Source organism: Ochotona curzoniae, unplaced genomic scaffold (assembly GCF_017591425.1).
Source record: "Ochotona curzoniae isolate NIBS_2020 unplaced genomic scaffold, NIBS_Ocur_1.0 contig_1, whole genome shotgun sequence".
Lineage (NCBI taxonomy): Eukaryota > Metazoa > Chordata > Mammalia > Lagomorpha > Ochotonidae > Ochotona > Ochotona curzoniae.
In genome coordinates, this window is record NW_024464918.1 from 33,587,182 (window position 1) to 33,607,298 (window position 20,117).

Below are 20,117 nucleotides of genomic sequence, written 5' to 3' on the forward strand. Positions count from 1 at the left end.
ACGGATTTCCCGAGGTGCTGCCAATTCTACAGGGCTCACAGTAGCACATTTCACTGAAGAGTGAATCTGCATGAAACAGAGTGAAGATTCACTGAAACTCTTAAACAGATGTCATTTTGGGGGGGTCAGGACTTTGTATCCAGAATTTACTTTCCTTCCTGAAAATGTTTTTAATTATTGACAACAGAGAGAACAAACACTAACGCACTCGCATGTGCTGGGTCACTCCTCAAGCGCTCTGATGGGCAGGCCTGGCATGGGGCTAAAGCTGGGAGCTGGCACTCAGGCCAGCCCAGTGCTGGGAGCTGGCAGCACTGCCTCTTCGGCTCTTAGCAGGAAGCTGGCTGCAGGAGTCAGAGGTGGGGCTGAAGCCAGGCGGTCCACAATGGGAAACAGGCCTCTGAACTTGGACCAACCTAATGCCTGTCTCCAGGATGATGTGTTTTCGAAACAGCCCCCAAGTTTGGATTTTATTGAGAGAGATTAGAGGTGATAACTAATGATTTTACTTCATCCACTGCACGACTTTAAATGCTGATTTTTAACTTTCACTGCCCTCGCTCATATTTCCAACCATGGTGGAAGGAATAAGTCCATAAGATAAACCTGTTTGTCAACTTTGATCAACTAAATCAGCTGAACTATGATGTATGAAGGAATTAAGATTTCATCTCTGACTCCTGGGAATCTGTTCAGCTTCCTTGTACTTGTAAAAGTCAGCGCTTTATGTAAATATCCTGGGTTTTATGTTTTGGTTTTGGTTTGTTTTTTTTCGACTCTAAAAGTTCAACAAAGATTTGGAACTGTAAGTCATTGTGTTGTTTGATCTCTTTATACCTGTTTTCTGAGCATAAGCATGGATATCGTTGAGAATATCTGAAAATTTGTAATGTTAATTTCTAATTCCAGATAAGAGATTTGAAATTAAGATAATCAAATGAGTCAGTACAGAGACATGAGGTTGTAATTTCAAAATGCCAGAAAGTCTTGTGAGAACAAAATGTAGAACTCTGCGTCGTTTTGTTTTCAAACTGGTTTCACTGTTTCCTCTGTGACTGGCGTTTCTGCCAGCCTCCCCTGTGGTTTTTCACTTTTCCTGTCGAAGTGATTGTTGGGCAGCACATGGCGTGCGTGTTAAGTAGAGCTTAGTATTTTTCTCTGCAGGTGTACATCCTGTTTTATTTGGGTTTGTTTTAGAAATAAAACATTTTTGACAGCATTTCACATGCCCAATTTTGTGCAGAATATCAACTCCTTACCTTTCTGTGTTTCAGCCCTCCGGTTTTCTTGGTGAATTGCTTGACTTGATTAGACATATTTTCACTTTCTGCTGCTTTGTGATTAATTTGTATTGTAGATGTTGAAAAAGCAAATCATGTGTTTTCCCCCAGTATTTTGCATGATGCTAGAACCAATCTGTGACTCAATAATTCTAGGGAATTATTTAGAATAGTATTTTGTATTTAGATTTAAACGGGATATAGCTTATATTTGTGAAATATCATTTCAAAATAAGAAAAAATGGTTTCAAATGTAAATGTCTGTATGCATGTACTGGGGCATTCTGATCAGAGCAGATTGTACATTTAATATTCTTTAAAGATTTATTTATTTTTATTTGAAAGCCAGATTTACAGAGAGAGAGAGAGAGATCTTCCATCCATTGGTTCACTCCCCAAATGGCTTCCATGGCTGGAGCTGAGCTGATCCAAAGCCAAGAGCTGGAGCTTCTTCTGTGTCTCCATGTGGGTGTAGGGTCCTAAGGACTTGAGCCACCCTCCATTGCCTTCCTAGGTCTTAAGCATGGAGCTGGATCAGAAACGAAGCAATCAGTACGCTATGGTATCCCGTATGGGATGCTAGCACTTGTAGGCAGAGGATCAGCCTATTGAGCCGTTGTGCTAGCACCCACAATTTAATATTTTTGTAATCTCTTTTAGGATGTAATGCATGGTTTTCATCAAACTTGAGCTAGATACACCGTCCACCAACTTGTGACATTGCTATGCTTATTTTTGCCAGTTTGCTATAAAGTGGTACAGAAACCAGGTGGCTTAGTACAAGAGAGATTTGTTCTTTCATGATTTGAAGAGTTTGGAGTCCAAAATAAAAGCACCAGCAGGACCATTCTCCCTTCCCAGGGTTTAAAAAAAAAAGCCAAAACCTACTTCCCATGCCTCTTCACAGCTTCGGGTGGCTGTGAGAGTCCTTGTCTTTCCTGCCTTTATCCCAAAAGGCCAGTGGATGGAGTCCAGTAGTGTTTCCAAGGATGCTTGTAGAGATGTTCAGAAAACCAGAGCCCAGAAAAGGAGCATGACAAGAGTGGGGTAGCCATGCACATGATCAAAATTGAGAGATCTGTTGCAGCAAAGGATTTTAAATTTTAAAAGAAGTTGTTTTCAAAAACTAAGGTTTTCTACTCTGAAAAAAAGAAGAAGCTTTCCTGGCTTAAAAGAAAAAATAGAGGAGTAATGTCTCCTGGTTTCTTTATCATCCCATAAAGGGCCTACTGCCTTGAGGCTTACCGTGGCCTCTCCCAGGACCTACTCCTGCTCTCTATTTTAGTCTTTTTCACTCCACTGAGTCCTGCTAGCAGGTGAGCCCCACTCCTGCTTTAGTGGGCAAGTTAAGAAGATCTAGTTTAATCTCCCAGATAAACTCCGTGTCATCCCTTCACCCCCAGCAGTTTCTCTTTTAACACCCTCACAGCAGATGTTCTCTGTGGTTCCTCCTTCTTAAACCTTGTATTTCGTCTCAGCACTTTGATCTTGCCAGACTCCAAAACCTTCAGATCTGAACTTGTCAGCTAGTTTAGGGTTTTCTACTCCTCTTCGTTTCATTTTCTCATCTTTTGGTGCTGCCCAGGGTGTGACATTGTGCTCTTCTGAGCCCCCCTCTCACCTGTCGTACAGTACAGCCTTCTCCGTGTCATGAATCTTATTGCTTTTGACTCTGAAATGATCTCTAAGCCACAATGATCTCGTAGTTTCAGAGGAATCAAGGGTTTTCCCACGTTTTGCCTGGTAGCAAAACTAAGCAGTAACAGACCGATAGATTTTGGAGTAAATGACTTAGCAAATTGTAGTTCAAGTAAAATGTTTAGTACAGTACCCTGCATTTAGAGGCAGAAAATGAAAGATAACTTTATTTAAACATTGGAAAGAAAACATCATTTGAATAATAGAATCTCTGAAATTCAATCCGAGTTGGTTTACATGTACTGACCATCAGGAGATAACTTTGTTTTCTCACAGTCTTGTTCAAACAGAACCGCAGAATGGCTATGATACTGTTCATCTAATGTGTGCAGGAAATGACACTGCAGCCCCAATGCAGAAAAGCAAACTCGGGTGAATGGTGGGAGATTTCAGTTTATTTACTTTTCACTAACCATTTGGTTCTTTCAGACTTGCTTGGAGCTGTGGAGGAAATCCTGCCGAGTCTCCTCAAAGACATCAGCATTTGGGGGATGCAAGATTCTGTTCCGCAAGGCGTGATTTCTCTCAAACACAAGCTGAGCACCTCGTCCGATGACCCCGTGCCACGGAGCCACCGCAGGGCTTCCAACCTCAAGTCCACGTGTCTTTATATTTTTACCTCTGGAACCACAGGTATGGCCTAGTTCTTAAGATTTAAAAAAGAACTGAACCTATTCAATGTGTTTGCAAAGCTAGTTTTGTCATTGAAGGGAACCGGGTATCTAAGTTTCTCACATCTTAGAACTTGAACATGTGGGTGAAAAGGTTCATTGTTTTTAGCTGCCACTTGGCCAGGCACCATGTTCACTTGGCTGTCTTGCCACCTGAGAAGATGTTCTTATGCTTTGGTGGCACAAGGGCCCTAGAACATTCTAGCTTCCGCCAATGTTGGGCAGTGCACATGATATTTGCATGGCTTCTTGGTAAAAAATCTTGATTAGTTCTCTCTTTTTCCTGATCCTGATTTTCAAAAATGAAGGGATTAGTTTCAAACTCCCCTTCTGTACTTAAACTGGTGTGCAACTGGGAAACAGTTCTGTCTTCCTCAGTACATTGTGGAATCGAGGCACTGTCTTCTTATAGATGCCTACAATCTAAGCAGCTGTGGCCACTTTCCCGATCTGAATAGATCAGGTAACATGATCATGTGACAGACGTCTCAAAGGCATTGCGGATTTGGGAGGATACACAAAATGGTCTCAAGTAGCCAAAAACACACTGCTAGAAAAGCTAAATGTTTGCTACACTGATTTTTAGGGGAAAAGATGGATTATCTCAGCAGTGAACAAACAGGTTTTTATGATTATGGTTGGGGATTTGATTTAGATGTTTTAAAATATTCTGTTATTAATGCCTTGTGTATAAGATGTACAGGTAGCAAAAATTACTATCACGTAAGTGTTTTTTCTCATGTTAAAAAACTAAACGATGGGCACCTGGCACCGTGCCATGTTAGGCTAAGCTTCCCTCTCTGGCATGGGTATTCTGTGTAAGCGCCTGTTGGAGCCCCTGTGCCCCACTTCCAATCCAGCTCTCTGCTTAGTGACTGTGAAAGCTGTGGAGGATGGCTCAAGTCCTTAGACCCTTGTTCCCACAAGGGAAACCTGGAGGAGACTCCTGGCTCCTGATTCCTGGCTTCGGAGCAGCTCAGTTCAGGCCAGTGTGCCTGTGTGGGCAGTGAACCAGCAGATAAAACATCTCTCTCTCTGTCTTTTCTTCCATCTATAACTCTACTGTTCAAATAACATAAAATAAATACTTAAAACAAAAACTATATGCTCCCTATCTATGATCTCTTTTTGATTGGAGTGTAGGCCATGGGTTTATTTTTTTGTTTGCTTTTTGGTTTGTTTTTGACAGTGATTAGAACAGCTTTGATAAAGAAACTGGAAAATGCTAATTTGCATCAAATTGTCAGTATAAATTCAGTCTGACTTTGAACTATAAAAAGACATAATACTTTAGAAAGAATATTCTATGAAAATATCCTGAAGGTACTTAACCCTTTTATCTGTGTGATTCTTGCGAAGGAATGAAATAAAAAAATTGAAAAGTGATTTTACTGGCCACATGAATTTGAGACAGGCCATAAACATGCAGCCCAAGCCTTGTGGCTCGGTGGCCTTGTGGCTCGGTGGCCTTGTGGCTCGGTGGCCATGTGGCTCGGTGGCCGCGTGGCTCGGTGGCCGTGAGGCTCGGTGGCTGCGTGGCTCGGTGGCCTTGAGGTCTTCCATGTGCTCGTGTGCTTAGAGAAATCTTTACCAGTCGCGCTCCAGAATGTTTCAGCAAACTTAATTTGTTCTTCTGGTTCTCCTTTTCTTTTAAAACCAGAGCTACTTCAACATTTGATCAACTTCATTTCTCATCTCTGTTGTTTCTTGTATTTTAAAAAAAATCAAAGCTATTGAGTACCTCAGGTGCTTATTAATGAATTAAATAGATCATTACTCACTAAAAGGTAGTCAAATTATTAAGGGGAACAGCCTAATTAGATTACTGAAGTGGATGGTTTGAAGGGATAACATATAGTTGAGAATAGCTAGATTCGTCTGTATTTAATTCGACTCCAATTGAAATGTTATTTTTCAAGTTGGTTGCCGTGAGACGAGCTCTCTGGGACTGAAAAAACAAGGCATTGCATTGTTAACAGTCAAGGCTAGGGCCCAGTGCAATAGCCTAGTGGCTAAAGTCTTCACCTGGTAAATGCCCGAGTCCCATAGGCATGCTGGTTCCTGCTCTGGCTGTTCTACTTCCCATGCAGCTCCCTGCTTGTGGCCTGGAAAAGCAGTCAAGGACGGCCCTAAGCCTTGGGACCCTGCACCTGTGTAGGAAACTCAGAAGTAGTCCCTGCTTCCTGGTTTCGGATTGGCTCAGTTCTGGTCATTGCAGACACTTTGGGAGTGAACCAGTAGATGGAAGATTTTTTTCTCTGTCTTCTTTTCTCTTTAAATCTGACTTTCCAATTAAAAAAATTAAATCTTTTAAAGTATATTTACTTATTTTTATTTGAAGGAATTATAGGGAGAGAGGGAGAGACAGACATCTTCACCCACTGGTTCATTCCCCAAAGGCCACCATGGCCCTCATTGCATATTTCCAAAACTGGGAGACAGGGGCCCAAGGACGGTGCCATCTCTGCTGCCTTCCTAGGCCGTTAGCAGGGAGCCGGATCGGAAGTGGAGCAGCCAGGAGACAAGCCAGTGTTCCTATGAAATGCTAGCACCGCAGGTTCAGGATTAGCTTGTCATACCGATGCACTACCCCCAGAAGAAACTTTCTAAGTTGTGGGGTTCCAGGCTCTTAAGAATAGCTGCAGAGACTTCTTTTGGACGAGAGGTCAGAGAATGCCAAGTTCATGTGTTAGATCAAATCCCAGTCCAGGTCATGGAAATGGAGCACAGAGCTGGCAAGGAAATACCACATCAGGGGTTCGCACCAGTGTGGGCTTGAAACAGCCGAGTCAGAGTGTTGGTGAGTCACTGCAGACTGGCTCACAGCTGAGTGTGCTGCTGTGGCCAAAAGCCCCAGGAAAACATTGGTTTTCTTCACCTCATGTGTTAACTCAGGGAGACTGGCGTGTCCGAGCAGGGCTGTGACCCCTGCTGACTGCACGCTGCGTGAGCAGAACTGCTTCCTTCTGACCGGACGGGGCCACCTCACCCATGAGTTCTGCCTCCATGGATTCAAACAACCTCAGATAGAAAATAGTTTGAGAGCATTTTTCTCTGTCCTGAAAGTGCTTGTGCAATTTTGTTTGGGTTTATAACTATTCTCTGAGTAATGCAGTATAGCCTCAATTGATATAGTGTTTGTGATGTTTTGATATAATGAGTAATCTAGAGGATTTATGTAAATTGAATACAAATAACACACCATTTTATTGAAGGGATTTGAACCTTTGTGCATCAGAATCTGTGAGAGGTTTTGAAGCCAATCCCCTTAACTCCTGGAAAACAACTCTGATATAAAACCCCCAGATTGTCTTCGAGCGCAAATCAGAGTTGAGTTTCTGTGAAATAAACAGAATTGATTTATCTGAGGGAGACTTGGATTAGGAGATAGAAACAGTTGCAAGTGTGGGTTAGAATGTCAGTTCAAGCTAGAACAGTCTCAAAGTCATCTTCAAAAAGACTGGAAAATGTGAATTGTGGAAAAAATAGGCATAGATTCCATTTTTTCCCATCAAAATAGGATTCACTACAATGTGATTTTCTGTGTACTTTCTGAAGTACTTTCTCATGAGGGAGGTTAAGCCAAGTAGGTTAAGGTGAATAGCTGGGGGCTTGAACATGACAAACAGCATCAGAACCCTGTGTGGGGCGGGAGCTAACCCAGAGAGGCAATGGGGAATAAAGAATTCTGGATCTAAAAATTGGTGTGATACACATTAGAATCTGTTTTCATGAAGGACTCTAGTCCTAGAAAAGCAGACAGTAGGAAAATAGCATCCACATCAGGGAGACACATTTTTTTTCAGACCTGAAGTCTTTAGACTGAATTTCTAGACTGGAGAAATAAATTCACAGCAGGTGCCTCAAGTTTGCAGATGGGCTGCTAAGTAGGACTCTGTGGGTGCAGAGGCTAAAGAAAGGGTGCCGCACCTAGAGCCTGGCAGGCTGACTCACTCCTGACTCTGCCCTGTGCTTGCCTCCTCTCACCTCTCTGCTGTTGGTCTCTGCTCACCTCCACGAAAGCTGGTGATAGGTTTTCTCACAGTAGCATTTTATGAAGCAAAATCATTGAATTTTTAATTTTTAGAATATTTATTTCTTTTCATTGGAAAGGCAAATTTACAGAAAGAAGGAGGGGCAGAAAGATCTTCCATTCACCGATTCATTCTCCAAATGGCTACAACAGCCAGAGCTAAGCCAACACAAAGCCAGGAGTTTCGTCTGGGTCTAGAAGTTGTCAAATGTTTTCATTTATCTATGTATTAAAGATTGGGGGGGGGGGAGCAGGACACTTTTTGAAGATTTGGTGGCGTTTGCAGAAGAAAAGCGATTTGGAGGATGATGCCATGGGGTGGTCGTTTAAGCCTTTGCCTTCAGTGCCAGCATCCAGCCTGAGCACTGGCTGGAGTCCTGGTGGCTCCACTTCTGGTCCAGCTCTCTGCCAGTGTTCCTGGGAAAGCAGGCCCAAGCCCTTTGGGCCCTGTACCCACGTGGGAGATCCCAAAGATGCTCCGGGCTCCTGGCTGTGGGCCATGTGGGGAGTGAAGCAGCAAATGAAAGATCTCTGTCAGTCTCTCCTTCTCATTACCTGTGCCTTTCAAATAAAAATATCTGTATCTTAAAAAATGGAATTTTCAATTGAATTCCAAGCAGTTGTGACAGGTTTTAAAGATCTATCCATCCACCCATCCACAAGAATGATAAAGCCACGGTACAGTCAGTGGGAGATGCCCTATCCTCTCGTGCTCTCCCCGAACAACCATAACACCCAGCTCTGAGCCAAGCTAAAGCCAGGAGCGAGTACCCCTTCTGGGCCTTCCACGTGGATGCCAGGGTCCGGGTTTTCGGGCCATCACCTGCTCCCTCCCAGACCCGTTTATGGAGAGCTAACGCGGAAACCTGAGCAGCTGGAAATCACTTGACCGTCCAGCTGGCTTTCTGCCAGGAGATGCTAGCGTCCCACGCAGTGGTGGTTCCTGCTCTGCCAAGCAGGCCTCCGTGATGACGGATTGGTAATTAGATGCCATCAGAGTGTCTAAAAGTAGATTTCCAGGAGCTGCCAGGAAAGTGGTTTTCTTTGTGTCTTTTTTTTTTTTTTTCATTCAGTCAAAAGCATTTGGTGGAAAATTCAGATGAATGGATTGGCCCTGTAATATGGCAATAAGGGAAACATTTTAAAATGCCTCATTTGTCTGCATTAACATTCCTTTCAGCTGAGGAAATCCTAGGAGCTTTTAATGAATTAAAGCTGTATTTGCCGGAAGAAGCCCGCAGTCCTTGGCTGGCTCCGCTCTCACGGTGTGCACACTTGAGCGAGGAGGCACTGTGCAGAGGGGCTGCGGCCGGCTCAGCAGCGCTGTGTCGCACACACGTGTGCACAGTTGCATGTGCAATGGGTTTCTTCGTACTCAGACAACAGGGAAGTGTGGCAAAGGAGATGGGGATGTGTAACAGGAATATTTGTTGCAGTGTGTTTCAATTCATGACATTTCAAACAGATCTGAAGCGCACAGGAAATACTATGAACATGTACTGTGAGGACAGTCATGAACTAGAAGAATACAGGCAGCTGTTCATCACCAGACACTGAAATGGGCTCAATGGGGCCCAACGCGGTAGCCTAGTGGCTTATGTCCTTGTCCTTGCCTTGCGTGCACCAGGATATCCTATAGGCACCAGTTCTAATCCCGGCACCCCACTTCCCATCCAGCTCCCTGCTTGTGTCCTGGGAAAGCAGTCAAGGACGGCCCAAAGCCTTGGGACCCTGCACCCCATGTGAGAGACCCAGAAGAGACTCCAGGTTCCTGGCTTTGGATCTGCACAGCTCCGGCCGTTACAGCCGCTTGAGGAGTGTCTTTCCTTCTCTCTATTTATCTGACTTTCCAAAAAAATAAAATAAATCTAAAAAAATAAACAAGTGGGCTTAATGATTGTGAAAATCAGTTCTCTACAGAGTTCTCCATCATCTGTCTTTACAACTCATGTTTTTAATGTTCAATGTTCTTGGTAGATTTTTGTTTTGTTAGTTGCTTCCTACTCTTTTAGATTTTCAGTGTTATTTTTTTTATAATACATTGTCTTTTGTCTTAATGTTATTTCCAATACTGAAGCTGTAACTTGTACGAAGATTTTGTAATGGGACTAGTGTTGTGGTGAGGTCAGTTTAGCATCCACCTGTGATGCAGGCATCCCGTGTGGCCATCAGTTTGAGTCCCAGCTGCTGCATCGCAGGTCCTCCCTGCTAATGCTCCTGAGAAGGTTTCAGAGAATGGGCCTGAGCCCCTGGACCCACGTGGGAGACCCAGACCAAGCTGTGTCTGCCGGCTTCTGCCTAGCTCAGTCCCAGTCCTTGTGGCCATTCGGAGAGTGAACTAACCTATGGGACATGTCTCCTTGTGTCTCCTCTTTTGTAATTTCACTATTCAAATAAGTAAGTCAATCTTGATAAAAAGAGGCTAGAGAGTTCTAATTCACTCTGTGTGTTTTGCAACTTTGGCTCTGCAGGAGTGCATAAGGATAGAGTACTAGTGTGTTTGGTCTCAATGGCTGCTGTGTTCAGTGCCAGCATAACTTTACTCTCACTTATATATTTTTTCCTCTTGTTTTTTTCTTCCAGGGCTACCGAAGGCAGCTGTGATCACTCAGCTGCAAGCTTTAAGAGGCTCCACAGGACTGTGGGCTTTCGGCTGCACAGCGGATGACATTATCTACATAACCCTCCCTCTCTACCACAGCTCAGCGTCTCTCCTGGGCATCGGGGGATGTGTTGAGTTGGGTGAGATTTTCTTTTCTTTCCGATAAGTTTTCAGATGCTTAGGAATGAGAATTAGGGTGGGTTGAACTTTACAACACAAACTGCCCAGTGCGGAGTGCGGACAGGCAGGTAAGATCGTGACCAGGTTTAATGAAGGAGCTCCCTGTCAGAGCATCTGCTTGGTAATGCTGCACTGGAAAAGGCACTGCCCTGGGGACCTGGCCATGTGCTTGGAGCTAGCTGGTGACTAAATTCTCTTCTGGAAACTGCTCGTCCTCTGGTGGTCTATACCAGACTCCCTAAGTGGTGCTAGGTGTGTTTCAAAGGGGGTGAATGTGCGCGTTGCAGAGCTGTTAAACCTTAGTCTTGGAAATCATGTAGATTATTTTATTGTATTCCTCTGCTCAAAGCAACTCACCTCAGGCCAACCCAGATTGAGGATTTGTGGAAGAGAGGGAAAAAAATTCCATGTTTTCTAAGTAGGAGGAATGGGCTGGCATTGCAAATGTGATTGCATTGAAGAAAGTGTTATGCCCATCATTGTGAACTGTTGATCCTAGACACTCGGTAGGTCAACTGGTGGAGCTCGTGGTAGACTCCATTCTTAAGTATGTGTCCATGATTAGTCCCAATATAACATAGGAAGGTGGATAGACAGATCTTTCACTGCTACTTGTGTATGTCTAAAATGACATGAAATAATTTTTAGAATACTCCACGTAGAATGTGACAGAGGGAGTCACCATAAACAAAGATGACATTCAAGATGAAGTTATCTGTAGAGTTTATTCATATAGCACACACTAAATGTCAAAACCGACTTACTAAGTTAGGTTCTGAAGTCAGCAGTGAGCACGTGGTTGGTGCTGTCTTGCAACTCTCATGGCCTCAGGGTAAGTTTGAGGTTAACTTTGGATTTCAAAATATAGTAAGCAAGTATTCAAGGTCGAAAATGAATACTCCTGGTCTCTGTGAAGATGCTTATTTCCGGCCACATTCACACACCTATGCTACCTGTTGTAATTGTTGCTTTCATCCTCCACGTTGCCAAAACGTACTTGTGCTCAAGATACAAAATTGCAACACAAATCATTTTAAGAGTTATTGGACTGTAAAATTAATGTTTTCAAATGTGTGTGATGTGAATGATCAATGATGGATTATGAAAGCCTTAGAAGTGAACAAATGTTCTGTGCAGAGCGCATCCTTCACATCTTATGCTAATTCTGCTCGTGAGATCTCTTCTGCTCTGGGGTCTGCTTTTTATCCCTTCTGCTAGGTGCCACTTGTGTGTTGAAGAAGAAATTCTCAGCAAGCCAGTTCTGGAATGACTGCAAGAAGTATAATGTGACTGTGTTTCAGTATATCGGGGAACTCTGTCGCTACCTTTGCAAACAACCTAAGGTAAGAGGCAAACCAAACAAAATAAACAAAAAAACCCCAGTATTTCAGGAAGACTAAACATATAGAGTGAAAACGTGAATTTTGTTTCCTGTTGCTTTGTGGCTTCTTCAAGAGCATAATTGGGGTGACTCAAAAAGCTGTGTGCAGTCCCTCAGGGCGAAGTAAATACCAAGCAAGTCAGACAGACTGAGAATCCAGGGATGCATAGAATGATTTTGTGTGTGGTAGCAGAAGAGGGGAGACTCATCATGCAGGCTAATTTGCGTGTAGACTAATGAAAATTTGCATTAACATAACATGCATTAATTATGAAATAAAGAGGCACGTGTTGTTCACATACGACAGTGATCCTGGTGTCTAAGGACATAGTCATCGAAGATGCTGTTCTTTAGAAAAAGAAGCTAATTCTAGTTGTTTTTCTGTGTTTTTATTTTGTAATAATGATTATATTAGAGTATGTTTTGTTTTACTTTCATTTAAAATGAAATTTTACTTTTGCATGTATGTTCCCACTTAATCATTTCAACATTCTTTTGAGCAATTGTAAAATGAAATCTCCTTTCAACTTGCACTAATTTTGGAAAAATATAACTATAGAGAATTTGAGGGGCATTAGAAATGAAAATAGAATTCCTGAGTGCTTTTTAAATTAACATAATTTTAGTTCTTCATTCTCTTTGAAGAAAAAAAAGTCACTTTTTTGGAAATGATCTTTAACCTGAATGTAAATTGAAAAACAGACAGGGAAATAAAGATTTCCTTTTCCTAAGGAAAAATTTAAGATTTTAAAGAGAGAAGGAGAGGATTATCTAATTCCTTTTCTTGCTTTCACATAAAATGAGTTCAAACAGTTCTTGGTGTTACAAACAGGGGAAAGAAGAAATTCATTCTGTTATGACAAAGATCTTTCTGTCGTGTCATTCACTGTTCATTCAAAGAGACCTGGTGTTTGGTCCTCCAGTGTTGTTTGCTGTGACCTTTGCTTGAAGGCAAGGAGCAGTTTTTGCTGTGCAGCCAGATTGGCAGTGGATTCAGGTGGGGCCAGAGGCTCCCCAAGTGACGTTATCCATCCTCCCATTTCAAGACCTGTCTGTCATTGAGTGTCTCAGATGATGTGGTTGGAAGCCCCACAGACATTTATTTAAGAAGGAATGCTTAAACAAAAGAAAACCAAACCATCTGTCTGTGAATACGTCCAGATTCCTTGTCAATCTCAGGGTATACAGTGTGTTCCCATGGAGCCCTACCTGTAGACACGGGCCAAGGTGAGCCGAGTGCTCTGTAGCTGTGTGAGAGCTGTGCAATGCTGGTCATCCTGGGCCAGCAGGATTGGCTCATCCCCATCCTCCAACGCTGTGTCTCTTATGCAAAGCCCCCAAAACAAAGCAAAGCAAGACTCTTCCCTCTCCAAAGAAAGCATCACTGCCCACATCTGCTGGGGTTGTCCCACCACTCTGACAGATCCTCTACCTAGTTTGGCTTGGATGTGGAGACTGATGATGTCACCTAAGCACCAAAGAGTGTGAGAATGTTGACCAGTGACATAGTGGAGATGACTCAGGAGACCGGCTAGGGACCTGAGCTTATCTGCAGGGTTCCAGAGCAAGAGAAAAGAGACCACAGATGTGGGGCAGCAGTAGGCAAGGGCTCCTCTGCATGCCAGCCAGTGTAAGCTTTCCCTAGTCCCAGCATTGCAAGGAAAGCTCAGTTCTAATCAAGAAATTTGGGTTCCCAGGAAGGACAGAGACCAGTAAGGGAATTTGGATAAATTGAGAATGTGTAGCATTACACAGAGGCACTAAGGCCTTTGAGGAATTCAGCTCACAGCAGAAGTCACCTTGCTCCAAAATTTTCAGAATGTCACATGAAGGGGCACCCATGATAGTGGCTCAGGTGATCCCCTCTTTTCAGAGGAGATGCTTTAGTGAGGGGCGTTAAGCCTTCTGTCCAGGTCTGGGTCTGAAGGTCTTGCTCGCCTTCTTTTGGTTTTCCCAGCATTGCAGCCACAGAGGTGCCTCCTCAGCCTAAGGAGCTGTGAGTGGCAGTGCCTATCCCAGAGCTTCTGGAAAGGGAGGGACTGAAGGAAAGCCTCCAGGGTGATCCCCTTCTGCTGTAACACATGAGATCGTGGAGGTTTTTCCCAACTGTCTCTTATGTCAGCCTGGTAAATGATGGGTACCTCTATGACACCATGGCCCACTCTAACTCAGGGTTGAGTGACTTTTAGGGGCAGCCAGAGCTTGTGCAGTTTTAGCCTTGCAGGCGTCTCCTTTGAAGAAACTTTCCAAGCCTTTCTTTAAAAAGTTTACCTCTATGTTCCCTTTATCATTGATTTTTAAGATTGCATGCATTTATAGGTACCATGTGATACTGTGAGGTGTATGTGTGTTTTGTAATATGCAATTCATGATAAGCATGTCAGTCACTCTTACAGTTCTTCTGTTATGGTAAAACAATCCGTGTCAATTCTTTTTGCTTTTTTTTGAGACATTCACTACATTACTGCTACTTGTAGTCACCGAAGTGTGCAATGAAACATCAGAACTTAAGTCTGCTTTGTAACTGTGTTAGTACTCTTAAGCCAACCGCTCCCTGCCCCTCTCTACTTATTGCTCTCTCAATCCTCTGGGAGTCTGTCTTTGACTTATAACTACTATGAGATCAGCTGTTAAATATTTCGCATGAAGTCATGGGAATCTTTCTGTACCTGCCCAGTGGCATGTGACATAACACTCTGTAGGTTGAACCATGCTCTGTATGTAACGGGATTTCATCCTTTTCTGTGGCTGCATAGCATTTATTGTGTAGTGAAGCACATTTTTTTCATCCATTCATCAGCTGAAATTCACCTAGGTTGTTTCCACTGCTTGATTCTTGTGAGTAGCACTGCAACAAAAATGGGGGTGCATATGTCTCCTGAACAGGCTTTGGATATAACCCACTAGTAGGAGGGCTGGGCCATGTGGTGTTTCTATTTTTAGTTTTTTGAATATTTCCATATTGTTTTCTGTAATGACTGGACAAGTTGACATTTCTATTAACAGTGTACAAACATTCTCTTTCCTTCACATCTTTGCCAACACGTGTTCTTTTTGTTTTTGATGATGGCTAGTGTAGCAAGGCATGTGGTAGACAACACCTTGTTGCAGTTAAAGTGTGCTGTTGTCTGGAATAGTACTACAACCATTAAGTGGAGTCAGATCCCTGAGACTTCTCAAGGATGTCTGCGTGTTGAAGGGCTGGCTGTTCAATGGAACCTGGCTGTGTTTGTCCTAGAAATTCAGCATGTGCTGCCAGCTTGCTCTGATTCTGTGGTCCCTGTCTCTGTTGCAGTGTTAGCTTGTGCTCCATGTCCAGATCTGCCCATCTGCAGTTGATGTGTTGTCACTATTTCAGCACATGAGGGCATCCCAAGGCCAGGTTTGTTGCAAGTCTGTGCAGGGTGGATTGGAGAAGTCCCTGAGACGGGAAGTCCATCTCCAGAAGGCTCTGCCTGGAGACGGGGCAGGCCCATAATGACTGATGTATGGCTGGGCACCAGAGGATGCGGCTCTGTTCTTAGTCTAAGCTCCAAAACGATGTAACAATGCCCCTCCTCTTCCCCTGAGAAATAATGACTTTCAACATTCTGCTGTCTGACACTGGGGGAGGAATAGGTGGATACTCCGTTAGCCATGACACTGGAACGTTGCACCCAGAGCCCACAGTCCACTGATAGCAGTATGGCTCTGGGGTAGCATGACCCCTCACGGTTTGACCTACCTGCTGTGTGATGGAGCCTACAGCCTGCACACCTGGCTGGAGGTGATGCTGGGCAACATACACAGCTGGCTGTCCTCTGGGGTCATGTACCTGGCTTCAGGACCATCCAGAAACTTCTTCCTTGAGCTTTGGCCTGGAGGCAGGTGTGTGCAGAGTCCCTGAACTTGGGTTTCATCATGGGAGGGTTGGTGCTGGGTTCCAAGTCTGAGATCTGCACTGGGTTCCTCCCCTCTCTTCCCAAAGTAGGCCAGGCCTCTCTCCATGCTGTACCAGTTGGGGCTGGAAGAAAGGGTGACATGATGTGGGCACGTCTTTCCATCCTGGCCTCTTCTGTGCATGTTTTCTTATTATTATCTTAACAGCAGGCACTCTTTGCTCTCCGCCTGTTTTCCTTTGCCCTTGGAAGCTTCTTGCCTGCAGGGAAAGCTTCTTCAAGTTGTGGTTTCTCTTGGGAAGTGGTCCCTGGAGAATCTCACTTGGGACAGTTGTGCTCCGCCTCTCTGCACCTGCCCTCCAGCCCTGATGTCCAGTCCAGGAATCTCTAACATCCTGTTTGCATCTAGTGTCACTTTGTGTCTTTTCTGTAACACCCGTGTGCGTTGTTTCAATTTACAGTATTAGAATATCTATGAGGAAAGCGAGCTGTTGATATTCTGTTCTCATTCCATAGATGTGTCAGAGTGAAGTATGTGCAATTCTCAGTAGATTTTGAGAAAAAGAATGTCTTCTGTTGAATAAAGTCAAGATGGAAGAATCGTAATTCCTAACATATGCTGTTTAAATTTCCGTCGAGCCTTTAGGAACTAGACCACGTTGGTGTCGTTTGCATCTGTTAAAGTATTCAGGCCTAAAGGCAGAGATGATTTGTCCCTGTGTTTTCTCTGTGAATTTTTGTTTTTTTCTGCCTGTTCCATTATCAACAAACATTGCCTTGTTCCCCGAAAACTGGAGGTGGATGCAGAATTCCTTGCACTCATACAGAACCATCACTTTTCTTAGACATAGAGGGAAGCTATTCAGCACCGAGTATTAGGGTTACTCCAAATAGCCGTTGTTATGGGAGAAAGAGACTTTGTTTAAAAGAAGACATTTGAGAAGCCTCTGCATTTCAGCAACTCATTGAATAAATCCTTGGCCTGGGAGGAAGCTCAGGGACTGCCTCTCATTAGGGCAGCTTCGGAGATCCTCCTGGGAAAACGGCTCCCAGAGAACCTCTGGAAGAAACCCAAGCCTGGCTTCCAGCTGTGCTGTGACTCCTTTCCAGATATCCCACCATCAACTGAGGTTGTGGCCCTAACGGCCACAGGGACAGGGCTCCCGAAGCCCAGGCCCTTCGGACCTCCGCGTTCAAAGCACTGACCCCATCAACAAGTTATCTCATTCTGTTAGAAGCAGGTTTTAATGGCCGAGGGGGAAACGAGTGTTTTCTGGGTTTTGAGAATTGGCTTGATACATACACGTGTGCCAAGAAGGACACCCAGACACACCCCGCTGTGAAGGATTCTGCATGGGGTTTCAGCCCCCCCATTGGGGAAAGGGCAGAACCACCGAGTTAAAAACGACCTGTTCCTGAATCCCTGGGGACGGATTGCATCTTCTATGCAGCCCTGTGGAGCCAGCGTCTTTCCTTCCTCTGTTCTTCAACTGCCCTGTGCAGACTCGGCTACAGGTGTAGGTCCAGGCACGGTGCTGGGCAGGATGAGCCAGCAATAGTCCTGGCCTCACACAGCTTACAGTTAATGACATCAGTCTGTCTCTCTTTGGCGTCTGGCCTTGGACCTGGATTTCCTTGTCGCCATGTAGAGGATGGTGGCAGTGTCTCTTGTTCTGTCAGAACGTCATGGTGACTTGGGCCTGGCACGTATACAGGTACATCCCCTTCTGATAAAGCTGCAGACCTGGTTCTGTCCCTGCACTCTGTGTGTGTGCCCTTTTGCTGCATCCCTCTGATTTCTGTTTGTCTCTGTGCGTTTCTCGGCACCTTTACCTCTTATTGTTTGTTTGTGTGTGTATGTGTGCTTCACTCAGTATCTTTATTTGTGTCTCTTTTTCCCGCCCTTCTTTCCATTTCTCTCTTCCTCTCCCCTGCACCCTTGGCTCTCACTCGCTCTCTTTTCTCTAGCTCTCTGTAATTGGCTTTGTCAGTGTCCTTTGCTGTCTTTGATTGTTACTCTCTGTGTTCCGTGATGTTCCTGTTGGTCTGTGTCTCTCACGTACTCTGTCTCTTTCTCTTAGTCTCTGTGACTCCGGGTCTTTCAGTTGTGTATTTATGTGTGTAGTTGTTAAGGTCTTCATTTACTTAACATATGTATTGTATTTATTCATGCTTCCTCCGCTCCCCACATAGCTTAGATAATCTGTAATATTTAGTAGGAGACTGAAATCTCATGAAGGAATAGAAATTTATTCAAAACAAGCCTGTGGGGAGCTTTTTACCAAGAGAATTTTTTTAAAAATATTGATGGATGTGGCCAACGTTGGATTTATTTTGGGTGAGGTGCAGCAATTCCTCAGCGTCTCCATGCTTACATAAAATCGAACAGAAGCCACTCTTAGCCTCTCATCTCCTGTCCACTTGTCCGGGGACCACACTTCCAGGCTCCCTTTACCAGTCCTCATTACGTATTCTCTTTTATTTGTCATTCTGCTGAACATATTTTTCTGTTTGACTACAACTTGGACTGTCATCAACATCATGTTTGACCTGAGCCACCTCACCTGCTCTCCTCCCATCTTCCTGCTTCCCAGCCCGTCATGCACGGCGGGACTAAGCTGCTGTGACTACACCAGTCTTAGCTTGATGTCTTCCCCTGGCCTCTAGTCATCACCCAGGGTTCAACCATAGAGTTTTATAGTAGAACTAGCTTGGTAACTGTTAAGACATTTTTCTGCTAGCCAGTGCTTTGCTCACTTGCTAATATGCCCCAGGTACACAGGAAGCCCTGGGTTGACGTGTTTGAAGCAGATTACTCATCCTGATTCAGACAAAACCCACTCGCAGTTGTCTCTGAAAGGTTAAGGCTCCCTTAGGAAGCATGAAATGAAGCCATATGGGGATCAGCAAAGAAGGCTCCATGAGCCAATATTTGTAGCACCCATGTACTATTCCATTAACCTAACTTGGGTTAATATTAAATTTTTATTATTGGAACTTCACTTTACATTTAGGATAAGGATCTTGAGCTTTTCCTGTAAAGCACCAGATTAGGAAGTATTTGAGCCTTTATGAGTAATACTGCCTGTCTTAGAACTGCTTATTTCTTGTTTGTCTTGAAAGTATTCATAGAGGGCCTGTGAATGAATGGGCTCTGTTGTGTATCATAAGACTTTTGAAATCTGCAAGCAGAATCCACAGTTTTGCAAGCTCTGATTTAGTTGATATGAGAACGTCTTGTTATATGTTCCTTTTATATATTCCTGCATAAACTAATTTTTCAAATGTTTTTCCTCTTTTTCCTTTCATGTTCATCTCTGGGTGTGAGTCCACAGGCATGGGTGTGTAACACAGGGATATCCTTGGGGCTTGCTATAAAGTTTCACATGATAATCACATTGCTATTCTATGTAAAAGACTTATAGTGTTCTCATTCTACTATATACCATGCTCATAATTTGAATCAAGCAAACAAAATTCTGAGTGTTGTTGCTAATATCTTTAATTAGAAAGTGCTTATGTTTGGGTTAACACAGTACATCATTTTTCTGTATTATAGTATATTCATATTTTTAAATAGATAAGCCTGGAAGTATAAAAATAATACTGGCATGGTAGTATTATTGATTTTATCTTTTGCTTTCCTTTTTCTGTATTTTCCAAGTTGTCCATGTTTTCATGTTTCTGTTGGTAAAATATCTTTATTTGCTTAAATCTTCTTGTCCAAAATATGAAATATGTATTTTTAGTCTTAAAATTCTTGGGTGTGTCTCTTACTACCATTTAAACTTTTCTTTGTACAGCTCCTGTTCATGATACTGGCTAAAGCTATTCCTGAGAATTAAAAATAAATAAATAAATATATAGATACATATTTGAGAGGTGGAGTGACAGAGAGATTTATCTTCCATACATGGGGGAATCTTCTGGGGCTGGTCCAGGGCTGGGCCAAGCCTGTAACTCAGTGCAAGTTCCTCACACAGGTGAGAAGGGCTCAAGTATGTGCACCATCGTCTTGCTGTGCCTGCACATGAGTAGGGAGCTGGGGATCTCTTTGGATAACGAGAATTGAGAGCACTGTCACCTGAAAAAGACATAGGGAATCAAGGATCAAGAGTCTAAGGCAAAACGTTGATTGTATGCTCTCGTGATACCTAAACAACTTTTGGGAAAGGACAGTATTTTGCTACAAGAACACCTGGTTCTTTAGTGAGGCATTGTTTATATGATTCTATAATCCTAAACATACCAGGCAGGACTCCTAAAGCACTTAGTTTCCTCTAGGTCATTGGGCTACCATTATTTTCCAAGAGCTAAAAGCAAGCCTGGGAGTAGGAGGAATGGGCCAGAGAGCAGAGCGGCAGAGCCTGTCACTGGGCAGTGTTCCCAGGAGG

At 43.6% G+C, this 20,117-nt stretch overlaps 1 protein-coding gene across 1 annotated transcript in view; it reads left to right on the top strand.

Moving 5' to 3' along the window:
- SLC27A6 (solute carrier family 27 member 6) overlaps window positions 1–20,117 on the top strand; it is a 54,161-nt gene that overhangs the window by 7,167 nt on the left and 26,877 nt on the right. The window contains exons 2-4 of the mRNA XM_040970506.1: window positions 3,408–3,611; window positions 10,266–10,424; window positions 11,683–11,807. Of these exons, the coding sequence (XP_040826440.1) occupies window positions 3,408–3,611; window positions 10,266–10,424; window positions 11,683–11,807 (488 nt within the window). The remainder of the gene's footprint in view (window positions 1–3,407; window positions 3,612–10,265; window positions 10,425–11,682; window positions 11,808–20,117) is intronic.